Source organism: Sinocyclocheilus grahami, unplaced genomic scaffold, assembly GCF_001515645.1.
Source record: "Sinocyclocheilus grahami isolate Dianchi unplaced genomic scaffold, SAMN03320097.WGS_v1.1 scaffold54.1, whole genome shotgun sequence".
NCBI classification, from domain to species: domain Eukaryota; kingdom Metazoa; phylum Chordata; class Actinopteri; order Cypriniformes; family Cyprinidae; genus Sinocyclocheilus; species Sinocyclocheilus grahami.
The window spans coordinates 2,041,803-2,056,814 of NW_015505233.1; the positions used below are offsets into that span (position 1 = coordinate 2,041,803).

The 15,012-nt window shown below is 39.9% G+C and overlaps 1 protein-coding gene across 1 annotated transcript in view; it reads left to right on the top strand.

Annotated features, from left to right (window-relative positions):
• LOC107583625 (B-cell lymphoma/leukemia 11B-like) overlaps positions 1-13,867 on the top strand; it is a 39,068-nt gene extending 25,201 nt beyond the window's left edge. The window contains exons 3-4 of the mRNA XM_016269912.1: positions 9,266-11,125; positions 13,135-13,867. Coding sequence (XP_016125398.1) covers positions 9,266-11,125; positions 13,135-13,157 — 1,883 coding nt within the window. The 3' untranslated portion in view covers positions 13,158-13,867. The remainder of the gene's footprint in view (positions 1-9,265; positions 11,126-13,134) is intronic.
• Positions 13,868-15,012: the final 1,145 nt, after the last annotated feature.

Sequence of the window (15,012 nt, forward strand, 5' to 3'; positions counted from 1 at the left end):
ATAAACAAGACATTAGCAATTCAAGGTGAGGAATTAGAGGCCTGGGAGACTCCCAGATCACACACATGGTAATGAAGCCCCTGGCTTAATAATGCAAGAAATGTCAGGAAACTTTCCACAAGCTGGGCGGACGGGAGGGAGGCACCCTGTGCCTAGGGCTCATGTCATCTTTGTTCTAAATGCAAATCAGTTTGTCATGACATTGACTCTATCAAATGTGGAGCGCTCCGACACCCCAGGCCCAGAAGCGGGCTGTCAGGTCTGGCTTAGTCTCCCAGGTCCACTCTAGCACACGCGGCGGACTCTCTCGTCCTGCACCGCCTACTTCATGGCATTTTGAGTTATCGATCCGCAACGCAGAGTACTTGTTTTTGTGTTTTCCTCTCTGTTTCTTGTTTTTTAGTCCTCTCGCAGAAAGACGTTAACACAGAAAAGTGCTGGAGAGAGTCAGTCTGTTAGCAGGAACTCAATCCGCCTAGTCTGCAGGTACCATGAAATACAAGGAATATAATCTCAACCTTAATATTTTAAGAACTCCAGTGTGTGAAAAACTCCAGGCAGTTCAAAGAGAGATGACTCCGGCTCAGAAAGGGAGACTTCTAACGCTCGGGAAATTCCAAGGTTATCTGAGTAAGTCCTGGTTAACAGGATGTCCAGTTTTGAAGTGGGATTTGCATTCCCATGTGACCAATTTTTTCTCCTTCTTCCCTTTGCTCATCTCCAGCATGAAAAGGCAGAGTCTCCCAAAATAACTCCAAAGGTTAAGATATTAATTAAACGTTAAGGGGCGAGAGGACGGATAATGAGGGGGACTCTTCACAAACAGACTGCCTAGTGCTCCAGTCAGGAAGCCTGGGATGAATGAAGGTACCAAATCAGTTGCTCTCCACTCTCAGTCTCTGCAGTCATTACACAAATTACCTCCCAGCTTCAATATCTGTCTGCACCTCTTGCAGTTGTCATAAGTATCCCTGGTCATTAGAGTATGCTGGGTAATCAGATGGAACAAAATTCATCCCGAGCAATTAAAAAACACCTCCAAGACCCGGTGGCTGGCAATTAAACCTTTCACTGCGCATCTCGACCGTCATCGTCTTGGTCTTTTTTCTACTAATCTAATAACTTCGAGCAAAGTATTTAAAAGCTTGACCTTAACACAATTCCTCCTCAAAAACAGATCAGATGTTTAGGCCCTTTTCTCCTAAGTTACCTTGCATCTAGTTTGTTTAAAAGCCTAATCTGCTCCAGCGCATGACAAATACCCTTTTGATTTTGCCGTAATAAGGCATTTGCATACGTTTCTCTTATTTCACCGCACACAGGGTGTAGAGCGGGAAATGAATGCTGTAATTTGATGGCCTTGACACAGTTGACATTAATCTTAAACTGTCTAGTGATTGGCACTTCCCCAGCAATTGTCGATCTAGAGGTAAACCTGTTTCCCTCACCGACTGGTGCAGCCTTCCATAATAGCCATGATTTAATTTAGCTATTTAACCTGTAATTCCAGCAATATTTATTGAAGAGCGAGGGGAGAAAATTGGGCCATTAGGCGCTGAGGATGAATACATTGAGATGAAAATGAACACGCCTAACTGGTAGTTGACCTTCGCGTTTTGTAGCGGTTTTTATTAGCGCGGGCCACAGTAATTACTGCAAATTGAATCATAGAGAAAACTGAATACATTCGGTAATGAGCATTTTTATTCGTTATTGCACTTTCTGACTGGGCTGTGAGGTATGAAGTCTCCACTCGGGGCCGGCGTGCGCTCCTGAGAGGACTCCGGAACATGGAAACCCGGCTAAATTAACACCGCAGAATATTTCTTCTCAGATCTGCGCTGTGAAACGGTGTTAACCAGCTTCTCCCGCTCACACCTCGTACCGTGTAAAAATACAGTAATTTTTTTTTAAACCAGATGATTTTCCCCCCGAACCTGAGGTGATGTTTTGTTGTTTGGTTTGTTACAGACGCTGTCTGGATTTTGTTGTGTGCCATCTTTAAAACAACATCCTCTCGCATCCTCAGATGTTGTTTTTCTGAGCCGGGGAGAAATGGGGTGGGGGGTGGGATGCCAATTTATTTGTGAGCATTGTCTTTTTTGGACGGCATATGGCACGTCCTGTAAGACGTTGCAAGATGCAAATTCAGGGGAGTCTGACTTTAAATGAAGCAGTGACAGTGACAGGAGCCCTTTTGAAGAGCACACATCACAGTACTCCAGGGAGGAACAGCAGGGGAGACCCACAATGCCGTGCGGCTCTCTCATTCTCTCTCTTTCTCCCCTCTCTGTCTGCACCACCCACATCTTCCTCACAGTACAATGGCATTCATCATACAAGAGACCAGCGTTACTGTATGCACGTGGCCCTCATTTGCAGGCTTATCCCGCACCCTGCCTTCCTCAAAGGGAGGCTAGCCATAGTGTCGAAATCCTCCAGCCATAACATCATCTTAGTTCTACCAGTGTTTACAGTCTCATTTTGTTTTTTATCTCAAGAGTCTTGCTTTGTTAGCGTATAGCGGTTAGCGTGAGTTGACATGCTGTGTCGTTTACGTATCCATGGATTATTTCCCTGTTCTCGCAAGGGACTCCAATTTGCTTCTTTTTTCCCTCTCGCTCTCCCTCTGTAGATTCAGATAGACAAGTGTTTCGTCTCTGTTTGATGCGCTCATCTGGTTGAATAGAGACGTGTGGCGATTCTTTACACTCAGCTGCGTGGTGCTTTGCAGCCAGACGCCGCGCTTGAATGAGGCTGCCGCCATGTTTCACGAGACCCGTCTCTGCTCCGCAAAACAGCAGCTTGAGTCCTAATTAATGGGACATGCGTCGCTCTGCATATCTATCCGAGGACAATCTAACTTAATTTTCGAGCAGGGTGTCCACACTAATAATCTTTCAACGGAATAGTCATCCCGAGGCCTGTGGAGTTTAGTCCCTCTAAATTATCATTAAGGACCAGACTACACTTAATCAATACTACAAAAAAAAGTCTGGGAGAGCATGGGATAGGGATGAAGGTGGAGCTTATTAGAGACCTCTCAGAAGGCGTTTGCATGAGGCAGGGCCTCCCCAAAGGCATGCTGCCTTACTCTAAACAAACTAGGGTGTTAAGCTTTGGAGAATCCATCAGATGTACAGAACTTTTTATTTTTTTTGGAAATGTATAGAAAATGAAGGAACACTTTAGTCTGGGATGTGATTTCAATGTTACTATCTTAGAAAAATGACCCATAATACCAAGCTGCCAAATTTAGCACATCACGGGTGCTCTTAAATGCGTTTTCTACACAAGTACCCTTAACCTGTTCTTATTAAAAATTACAGTCATTTTTCACTTTTCAGCAGAAACTGAATTTATTGTTGTTTCAAGCTACAAAACGTTTCCAGACCGCCATGATGAAGCACTTATGTCTCAAAGGCGTCTCGGTCAGCGGCGTGACTCTCTCTGGATCTGTCTTTACTGTACTATGACAGTAGTTTCTGTTGGAAATTTGGATGGCGTAACTGTAAATGCTGAAAATGGGACACCGGACTCCCTCGTGGGCTCAGAAAAGCTACCGTGCACGAGTGAGCTAGTTTCTCGCTCTCCCTTTCTTTCTTGCGCGCGCTTTTCCCTCTTTCCTCTGTAAGCCATCCAAGAAGCCCCCTGCCAAAGCTGTGTGTGAACCACAGCCAAACAAAACACAGGCAGCCGTCCAGGCCAGCGCGGCACGCTTCCACTAATAGAGAGAGAAAAGCTTCCAGACCCAACACGCTACTTACAGGACGGCAAAATTCTTTACGCTAGATAATAACTTAATGACAGCCTAAATGAAGTCCCTATAGTGAAAACCACTGTCAGCAAATGAGCACCTCATTAAAAGACGTTATATCCCTTTCCTCCCCCTCCCTGTCAATTTATAACCTGCCTTTATTGTGTCAAAAATCTCAAATTCCTGGAGATTTTTGCTCCTTTGTCCTCGCAAGACAATCTGGTTGTGTCTCGTTCACTAACACAAACACACATTCACCCTATGATTTCAAAGCAAATAATGTATGTAACAATATATGCCAAAGCAAACTAAGATCTTTTTTTGGCCTCTTTTTAAAAAAATGATATTATGATTTATGGTTTATTTTTAATCTCATTGAAGGTGCAAACAACAAAAGCCAATGAATTCACTAAGCACATCTTCAGGTGTAATTTATGCTCAAACGTTGGCCTTGTCGCTTTTAACAACTACCACAAAATAATCGTCACGGTAAATTTGTGACACTGACTGTGAACTGTAAAATAAAGTGGCCAAATCGCAGAGAATGCATGTTGAATAATTTTTATTCCTCATGTATTTTTTTTCCATTTTCAGGATGAAAGCTAAAGTGGATCATTGTACCTCTCAGTGCGACGCTGAAACCTATTAACTGTCATCTTTTAATTTTTCGGTTAATGTGTCTTAAAGCCCGGCATTTGCATGTCGTTTAAGTCGGTGTGTGCGAAGAACCACGATTGTTATTAGTGATAATTTCTCTTTAATTGAATTGGGGTCTGCATGCATGACTGATACTGCCGATGACACACACTTTCACACAATAACGTCCTCGTTCTCCTCTCCCGCCCGGCAGCTGGGCCTCGTTGGGAATATCTAATTGAAAATAGAATCAGCCAGTGCTCAGCATGAGAAACTAATCACTCCAAACTTATCAGCAGAATGGGCAGGCTGCTATTTGGCCCTTTCATTTCCAAATCAGAGAAATCGGAATTGCCAGAATGCACTGCATCAATGCAAAAAAAAAAAAAAAACAGTAAAAGTTCCTCTGTGTGGAAATCTATATTATAGGTCATGTCTTGTATATTTGTCGTAATTTAGCTTCATGCTGTTTGTTGTATTTGCAAAGTTAAATGTGTACATATCTGTGTATGCATTAAAACATAAAATCCAGATGACTTCTTTTTTTTAATAAATCATATTATAATTACTATGATCTTAGTTTTGATAGTGAATACTATTCTGAATATTTTTTTAAAAGTAAATTTTAGTTTTGTAATTTTGTATGTGTGTGTATTACAGGCCATATTAAAATATAATATAAAAAATATTAATAAAATTAAAAATATAATCAATTCAAAATAATTCCATATCCTAACAAAGCCTGACTCACTATCCAATAAAATAAATTTTTTTTTTTTTTTTTTTAAAATATTAAAACATAAAATCCAGATGACTTCTTTTTTTTAATAAATCATATTATAATTACTATGATCTTAGTTTTGATAGTGAATACTATTCTGAATATTTTTTTAAAAGTAAATTTTAGTTTTGTAATTTTGTATGTGTGTGTATTACAGGCCATATTAAAATATAATATAAAAAATATTAATAAAATTAAAAATATAATCAATTCAAAATAATTCCATATCCTAACAAAGCCTGACTCACTATCCAATAAAATAAATTTTTTTTTTTTTTTTTTGAAAATCACATTTTGATTGTTACGTGTTGTGGATTCCATTTTATATAGTCTTATATTCTATATTTTATGTATTTATGAATGTGTGTTTTAGGTGCATGTTTATAAAGATAACGCTGTACCATTAGTCATTTCATTAGTATTAGTGCATTTATTATTTATGTATTATTTTGTAAAATATTACCTGTATAAATGTGTGTCTTCTGATATTTGGTTTAAATGATTCATTATGGTTGTTTTAGGTGTAAATGTGTGCAAACGTGTGTTGATACAAGAACCTGATAGTGAATAGCTACAGCGCCCCTTGCCGACACAAAATCCGGGGATCCACCTAAACCTGAGCACACTCGTAGTGTTAGTAGCAAGAGAAGTAATGCGGGTTTTCTCTCCCCTTTCTCTTCTCTCTTCCTTTTTTCATATGGAAATGTGAAATAATAGGGTGATTAAATAGAGCTGTATATTAAAGTACAGCTGACATTAGAATTAGCATAATGTGCTCTCGCCTCGGGCTGCATACTTTATTTGCCATCTGCGTCGGACTCCAATCCCCTCGGGAGTGCAGGCGCTGAACACTTCTCAATAAACTCACGCCCGAGTCCCTTCAGCACGGCCACAAATACCATTTCAGGCAGCAGCCATTGATTCGTCTTAATTGTGGGGCAGAAATGAACATTCGGCCCCCTGATGACTTCTGTTTGTCTGCGAGAGGATCAGCTAGTACAGTAGCCCGTGTTTTACGCCCTGGTAGTTAGCATAGAGAAAGGTTCTCTCTCTCTCTCTCTCTTTCTCTCTCACACACACACACACACACACACACACACACACACACACACACAATGGAAAAGGACAGTGCCTAGTAAACACAGACACTACTTGTTTTCTAGGCCTCCTTTACATGGAGCATTAGTCTTTGAAAGCATCTGCCATAAAACAACAAGAGGAGGTTGGAGGATTGTGTTTGTGTGTGTGTGTTTTTTGCGTGTATGCATATATGTAGGCCTTGAGAGGCTGGGGGAAAAAAGATGGCCATTGTGTGGAGCTTACGCTCTGTCCACTGTAATTAAGTCAAAAGCTTTACAGGACAAGGGTAGAGGTAAACAGATGTTCTTATGAATGCACATCAGCCACATAATAACATCTAGTGGAGAATGCTTGTTTTTTTTCTCAGTGAACCTTTAAAATGCATTTAAGTGCTTGTAAATGTTTCATCTTTGAATGTTTTTTTTTTTACATTTAAAAGGGCATTGATTGAACATTTCTTTCTATGTGTCATACATATCAGCTAGCACACATCATCTGACAGAAGCTTTTTGTTTTAACCCTCATGTTCTGTTGAGAGCGAATGTTTGTGCTTTATGTTTGAGGTCTCACATGGTATAAGTAATAATCTTAAAAGGAATTTTGAAATTTAACATCCTCATTTACAATATAATTTTTTTTGTAAATTATTATGAGATATTTAAACTTAATAGGCAAACATTATTGCAGATTTAACTTATCTGTTGTAGTAAATATGCACCTTTCAGAATTGTGACTGATATCAAATATAGTAAATTTGTTTATGTTTGAGGTCAATTTGACCATAGCAAAAATTTAAAGCATGCATTAAAGCAATGGTTGTATTTGGTGTATTGTGTATTTCTTAGTGTTTACACCAATCTGAAACTGATGTCAGCATATGTTTTTTTTTAAACACTATAAAAATAATTTATGATTTTTCCTTGAGGATGTTTAAAGGATATTATCACATTTGCTTATAGATATATATAGATTTTATAAGATTAGGAAAAGTCATTAAGAATCAACCTGATATTTAAATTCTAAGAAAAAAAAAAAAAACCCAAACAGGACATGAAGGGTAAACTATTGATAATGATATTTCTCTAAGCACAAAATAATGCTATGATACCTGTGGAAGAAAATGCTTTTTTAAATGTTATTAATGTGGCACTTTAGAAATTTTCATATGTGCATGGCACTACTAATTTTTTACTGATTTACATTTTTGTGTGCTTACTATTCAAATTCCTTGATGAAATATTGCATCTCAGTATACCAATCAGATGAAGCTTCAGGCTATTGCTGTATATAATCCCTTGTCTCTGTCTCTTTCAGATGAAAACACACTCCCATGTTTAGCATTGCTCTTCAGCAACATGTAAAGGAATGCTAGAACAGATACTAACCATTCATTCTCGCTGCTCTTTTTGATCCTTTACAATGGCCATGAGTGAAATAGACACCCATGAGGGCTTCCTAGTCCCAGCTCCTCTGAGCCCTGTGTGTGACTGCCGCCCCATTGTTCTCTCAGCAGCCGCTCGCTCTCGCACACGTACATATACATGAAAACACTCATAAAGGTACACAAAGCACAGCCAGAAATCAAATACCCAAACAATTACGGCAGCATATGTTTTTCTGCATATCCTAAATTGCTGAATTAGGTCAGAACAGCAAGCTTTCATTTAATAAATAAATGAAACTCATTTGCTAGTGCACAATTACCATTTTGACTTTGTTCTTTTTTTTTTTTTTTTTTACACCAGTGCCCCTGGAGTACAGCAGAGATGGTTTAGCATCCTTTTTCATTTTATACTCCGTACACTTGGCTTGTTTGTGCTGCCATGGTAATGAGTCCCCTTTGCATGGCGGAACCGGTGTAACAGTGAAGTTGTAGCATCAATTAGTCATGTATAGTTAAAGCTCCAGAGCCGCACAAAGCACAGGAGCCACTTTTTAACACATCCTCTGATCCAAGAACTGATGCTGTTCACACTTTACCTGAACCCAGAGTGTATGCAGACTTCACACATTCACTTGCTGGTATTTAATTATATGATTAAAACTGTGGAATACGGAAAACAATTGTTATCAGTGAAACTGTGCAATTAATTCACTAGTGAGCCATTTTTTCTTTGTAATCAAATTTGCTCTCAGAGTAGCAGTGCTTCACTGTGATGTCATTAAGGGGGGAGGGGGCTTTCCAGGAAGTGTAACTACAGAATAAGATAAAAAAAACGTGAGAGGAAGTAAGAAAAACAATCTTGAGAAATTCTTAATGGAACAGTAAATAATACCCTTGAGCTGTTTTAAATGCCACAGACTTTAACTCTCACACCGGTGTGCTTTTTTCCTCTCAGCCTCTTAAATCACAGGCGGTGTTTTCACTCTTTATTTGAAACCATTTATCTTGATGTGTGCTCCACCTTCCCCCAACTCACACCCTCCTCTCTCATTTTTTATTTGTTTCTTTGAGGGGGCAACTTAAGTTTATTTGTTTGATAGTGATGAGAGTCCCCTAAATCACAGTTTAAGTTGTACTTCTCCAATTTGGTGGCATATTACTCTGGCATCCTAGGACAGTCTCAGTGCTTGGAGGGTTTCCCAGTTTAGAGTGTTCTTGCCTGACATTATGTTTTTAAAATGAGTCAGCCGTTTGTAAAAGCGAAGATTAAAAGCAAGTTGAAATGGGTAATGCAATGTTCCCAGAGCTCCAACCCTTCGTGGAGCAGTATGGCAATGCACTTGTCACAGCTCTGTTAAGGATGAGTTGCCCTGTTCATGTGACGGCCTGATGGGTGCACGAAAATGGCCATAGCCCAAAGTGTCAGATACCTCAAAGTTTGTTATTTGTAACATGTAATCATGCTTGACCCTACGCCTCATTCTTCATCAAGTCAGATCTACTTTTAGTGGGTTATTTAACAGGACTAAATTTCTAGCATTATGACACAAATGTTGTGGAAGTGACCTGCAGAGGTTTTAAACTCAAACATAAATAAAGATCTTTGTTGTTTTCTGCTTGGTTGCAGGTAGAGATGAACCTTCGAGTTACATATGCACGACGTGCAAACAACCCTATTCCAATGCCTGGTTCCTTCTGCAACACGCTCAGAACACGCATGGGATACGCATCTACTTGGAGACCAACCCCTCGAATACCTCCCTGACCCCACGGATCACTATTCCTCCCCCCATTGGTGCTGAATCCATACCACAGTCCCCGTTAACCAGCTTTTTAGGGGACAACAACCCGTTCCACCTCTTACGGATGACTGGGCCCTTACTCCGAGAGCCCCCACCTGGCTTTGTGGAAAACCGCCTCCCTAATACGCCTCCTTTTGTCAGCCCCCCTCCTCGCCATCACTTAGATCCCCATCGCCTAGAACGCCTTAGCGCAGAGGAAATGGGTTTAATCTCCCAGCATCCCAGTGCCTTTGAGAGAGTGATGCGCATGACACCCATGGCCATGGAGTCCCAGTCCATGGATTTCTCCCGCCGACTTAGAGAGCTCGCTGGAAACAACAACTCCACTCCACCGCTGTCACCAAGCCGTGCAAACCCTATGCATCGCCTCCTCAATCCCAACCCCTTCCAACCCAGCCCGAAGTCGCCCTTTCTGAGCACCCCTCCACTACCTCCCATGCCCCCTAATAGCACCACCCCACCGCAGACACTGGGCAAGTCGAAGTCCTGTGAGTTCTGTGGCAAGACCTTCAAGTTTCAGAGTAATCTGGTTGTTCATCGGCGAAGCCACACGGGCGAGAAACCCTACAAGTGCCAACTGTGTGATCATGCCTGTTCTCAGGCTAGCAAACTGAAACGCCACATGAAGACCCACATGCACAAGTCTGGCTCCATGACGGGGCGTTCTGATGATGGCCTGTCCACCACCAGTTCACCCGAGCCAGGCACTAGTGACGTCACTGGGGAGGGTATGAAGAACAGAGACGGTGATTTTAGAGGTGAGGGCATGGGCCCTGAAAATGAAGAGGAGGAGGAAGAGGAAGAAGAGGAGGAACTAGAAAATGAAAGCAGGCCTGAGTCAAACTTCAGCATGGACTCGGAGTTCAGTCGGAATAGGGAAAATGGCTCAAAGCCACCTTTGGATGAGAAGAACCTCTCCTTGGGGAAGATGGTGGAAAACGTAGGGCTCAGCTCCATCCAACAGTACAATAACTTAATAGTCGACAATCGGAAAAGGCTTCCGTTCTCCAAAAGGATGTCAGAAGGGCAGAGGGATGCGGGTGACCGTGATTCAGTAACAGGGGAAATGGACCAAGTGGAGCGGGCAACTGTGAATGGAAGGAACTGTGGCTCGGGTGACTCTTTCTTAGGCCTGTTTCCCCGCAAGCCCACTCCCATCACCAGCCCCAGCCTCTCCAACTCCTCTAACAAGAGGATCAAAATCGAAAAGGATTTGGACATACCCCCAGCCCCCCTAATCCCATCTGAAAACGTCTACTCCCAGTGGCTAGTGGGCTATGCAGCATCCCGCCACTTCATCAAAGATCCCTTTCTTGGCTTCACCGATTCCAGACAATCTCCATTTGCCACCTCCTCGGAGCACTCTTCCGAGAACGGCAGCCTGCGATTCTCCACGCCGCCAGGGGACCTGCTGGACGGGGGCCTCTCCGGCCGTAGTGGTACTGCTAGTGGAGGCAGCACCCCACACTTGGGTGGGGGGCCGGGATCAGGCCGGCCCAGCTCAAAAGAAAGCCGGAGGAGTGACACCTGTGAGTACTGTGGGAAGGTGTTCAAGAACTGTAGCAATCTGACAGTGCACAGACGCAGCCACACAGGCGAGAGGCCCTACAAGTGTGAGCTTTGCAACTACGCCTGCGCCCAGAGCAGCAAGCTCACCCGCCACATGAAGACACACGGCCAGCTCGGTAAGGACGTGTACCGCTGTGACATTTGCCAAATGCCCTTCAGCGTCTACAGCACGCTCGAGAAACACATGAAAAAGTGGCATGGGGAACATTTGATGACGAATGAGGTCAAAATTGAACAAGCAGAGAGAAGCTAAGCCAGATTTCCTATTTTGTCTCACAATTCCTTGATTATAAAAGGGGTAGCTGGATACTCTGTTTTTTTATTTTATTTTTTTTCCCGTTTGTTTGTTGTTTGCGGTTTCTTTTTTTTTTTTTTTTTGCTAGTTTCTTTTTCTTTTCTTTTCAAGTTAATGGTTTGAGTTAGTTTTGTCCTAAGAAACTGCCATCTGAGAATGATAAAGACATTAAAGAAAAAAAAAAAAAAGGGAAAATTAATTTGGAGCCGCTATAAACCACCCATATATGAGTGGATACATTAGACAATATTTTAAATGGAGCCTTTAACTGTGCAATAATTTCTGTATTTATTGGATTTTTTTAATGTTTTGGCATGTGCAGGTTCATTTTTATTTCATAATTTTTTTATTCCATTATCTTATGATTTATTTCAAATGCTGAGATTTTGTTTAAACCCAAAAGACATCCTGAGATTTTTGTTTGTTTGTTTTTAGCAAAACAGAGTATCGTTTGAGAAATCCATAGGCCGCTGCTTACAATGTAGATTATTTAAGCTACACATGTAATTTCTTGAAGAGAAGCCGCATTCAATCTTCAAATTTTGAAAGCTGAATTGAGAAAGCTTTGTCTTTCTTTTTGTTTTCCTTTTTTGTTTTTTATTCACACTTACGAAATGAGCGGACAACAATCCTTAGACCTTGTAGCACAAACTGATTTTAAGCATGTCAATCTAATTGGGAATGTAGCACTGAATATCAGTTCTAACAGTAAATCTAAAGAGAACTGTGGGGCTGAAGACCTCCGTCAACTCGAAATCAAGGAGAGGAGACTATAAAGACAGACAAAAGTGAAGGCAGCTGCTTATTGGTACCTAGTACCGACCCAGACAACGCTAGTCAAAGTATGGATTGTGTTATAGGTCTCAATAGTCAATTTTATTTGCCAGCACCCTTTCCATAGACACTGCACTTAATCAAACCCATTTGATTTTGCTGAACAGCACAATAGTAGTAGAAGGAAGACGGCTTTAAAACAACTCAGGGTGAGCTGCGTAGCTACTTCTGCCAAGTCTGCTATCTGATCTCAGCCGTCTTCTCTGATAAAGCAGTCCGGTCCTCTGGTTCAGCTCATTCACAACCCTCGCCTCGTCTCCACACTTCATATTACACTGCCAACCACCCCTAAATGTCATGAATCAACTCCATCTTTCCCATAAAAGTGGCTTGTCATACTACATCATTGTTAAGTTAAAGGAACAGACGTCTAGGCCAGAGGATGAAGCAGTTTTCGTACACTAGGAGAGTGATTTAAACACACACACACACACACACACACACAGGAAGAGAAAGAGAGAGAAGGATCTTTACAGTCCAATTCCGGTTAGTAAACCTAAAAGCACATTAGTCAAAGCAAGGCAGCACCACTGTTCTGTTTCCATTGACTGACATTTAAATCTAAACATTGTTATTTTGTGTTCAGTTCTGTTGTTTAATTTTTGGGTATTAGGCTCTGAGGTTCTAGACGGAGTCACCACCTTAACCAGATTAGATTAGAATGAATTCAGTTATACTTTCAGCAATGTTGTCATTCTATTACAATGTTTCTTAAATCACTTGAAACAGCCCTATGCATTTTTGTACATATATATATATATATATATATTTATCAATCATTTTGAGAAACAAATTAATACTGCACAGTGAATCTGATTATAGTTATAAAACGTGTATGATATTGATTCATCTGGTTAATCTGGTCATGTCCCGTTTGTGAGAGCCATCAGCAGGTATGCAGATTAGTCAATTGCACAGTAAAGAGTGTATGTCATGACCTGTTGAGCGTGTGCTAAAACAGTAAGACAATTTTTTTCTTTCTTTCTTCTCATTCAGGACTTCCTGTGATGTGTAGTTGAACGCATTCTCAGAAGTAGCAACACGCTTACAGAATGCACAGCTGAATTTTCCCTTTTCTTTTCTCTCCTATCCAACTGATTTATTGGCAGTTAAACAGCCTTCTTTCGACAAGATGCCCTAACCAGCGCAAATGATTGAAGCGAGGGAATATCGTGGTTTTAAAAAGAGCAAAGCAAACTAATGACACAGAAAGAAAGAGAGAGAGAAAGAAAGAAAAATAAACATACGCAGCTCTTCGCAATTGACCCGCACTTTATTATTTTGATTTACATATTTGAAAACAATAGCGAAAACGGCTTCTGAGCAAGAAATTATGTTCAAATACAAATTTATTGGGCCTTGCTAGAGGGAGCATCTGAGATTGAAGTGCCAGTGTTGATAGGCTTGGCTTTCACAATGCTGGCACTATAAAAATGAAATTAATTTATTTGGACAGTTTTTGTACTGCCATTCAATTTGACATGAGTGTGCCTTGAATACTGATCTTCCTATTTATTGTCTTATAAGACAAATGCAACACTTTTGTGAAGCAAAGAATTGAAAAAAAAAACAATTAAGTCCATGTGGTTTTAATCTGCTTCTAGAGGAATAATGATAAAAACAGATACATAGGTCACTTATAGAACTGAAATGAAAAGTAGTTGAAGTTGAACTAAAATGAAAAGTAGCCAGAACAATACTAATGTGTGTCTATGTGTGTATATATATGTATGTATATGTACATATAACTGCACAAAAACACACACAATAGGCAAATATATATAAATATGTATATGTAAAATTTTTCACTTCAGGACAAGACTGCGTCCCTTGAAAATAATGGATGATTCTTTTGCTACAAATAGTCAAGGAAGAGACTGGACAAAAATCAGGAACTACAGAAACTAAAAAAAAAAAGAAATAAAAATTAGTGCACTCTGTCTTAAAATACGTTTACAGTATTGAAACAAGTACAAGGGTAAAATTATATTTCTGTGTATGTGTGTTTTAAACAAACAAGAATTTTTCTTTTCTTTTCTTTTTTTCAAGTTTGCTTATAAAGTTTCTCTGAATGCCATAGTGGCGTGTGTATATTGGTTTTTGGTGACGGGATTTTAAGTATATATATATATATATATATAAATAAATATATATATGACATTTTTCTTGTTTACTGTAAAAGTATACCAGTATTTGTAATATTGGAGAATGCCTGGGCATTTTACAAAAAAGAAAAAGAAAAAAAAAGGAAATAAAATAAAAAAATAGTTTTTCCCAATTATTATTTCTTTACGTCTTTTCTTTCTTTTCTTTTTTTTCTTTTAAATTAATTTCATTTCGCAGTCCAATTTAAATTGTGGGTCTTTAAAATGTTTTGTCACTGTAACTGTAAAAGTCTTGAGTTTTAGTAATTTTTCTGCCTCGGGTGTAAGAAAATAAAGATGAAATTGATTAAAAGAGAACTGCCATGGGGCCAGTGACATTTATGTATGGAAAGATGATCACAGGAAAAATACTGAGGTAACTGTCATGTGCATTTTCTGGTTTCTTCTTCGGTAATGGATTTTCTTAATGGCTGGAATGAAATACATGTGTAGGCACTATGATGTGTTTATGTGTGTGTGTGTGTGTGTGTGTGTGTGTGTGTGTCTGTGTGTATATATATATATACTGTATATGTACACACATTTGGCAGGATACAATTGTGAAAATTCAAATTAAAAATGTACAGATGAGTTTACGAGGTTGTCTGACCTTTTACTGTAGCTACATATACAACAGTAAATGTTTTGTTCACTCTTGTCTTGGTTGTAAATAATTTTATATGCTTGCTCAGACTTTGTTTTATTTCTCTCTCTTTCTTGATCTTTTTCT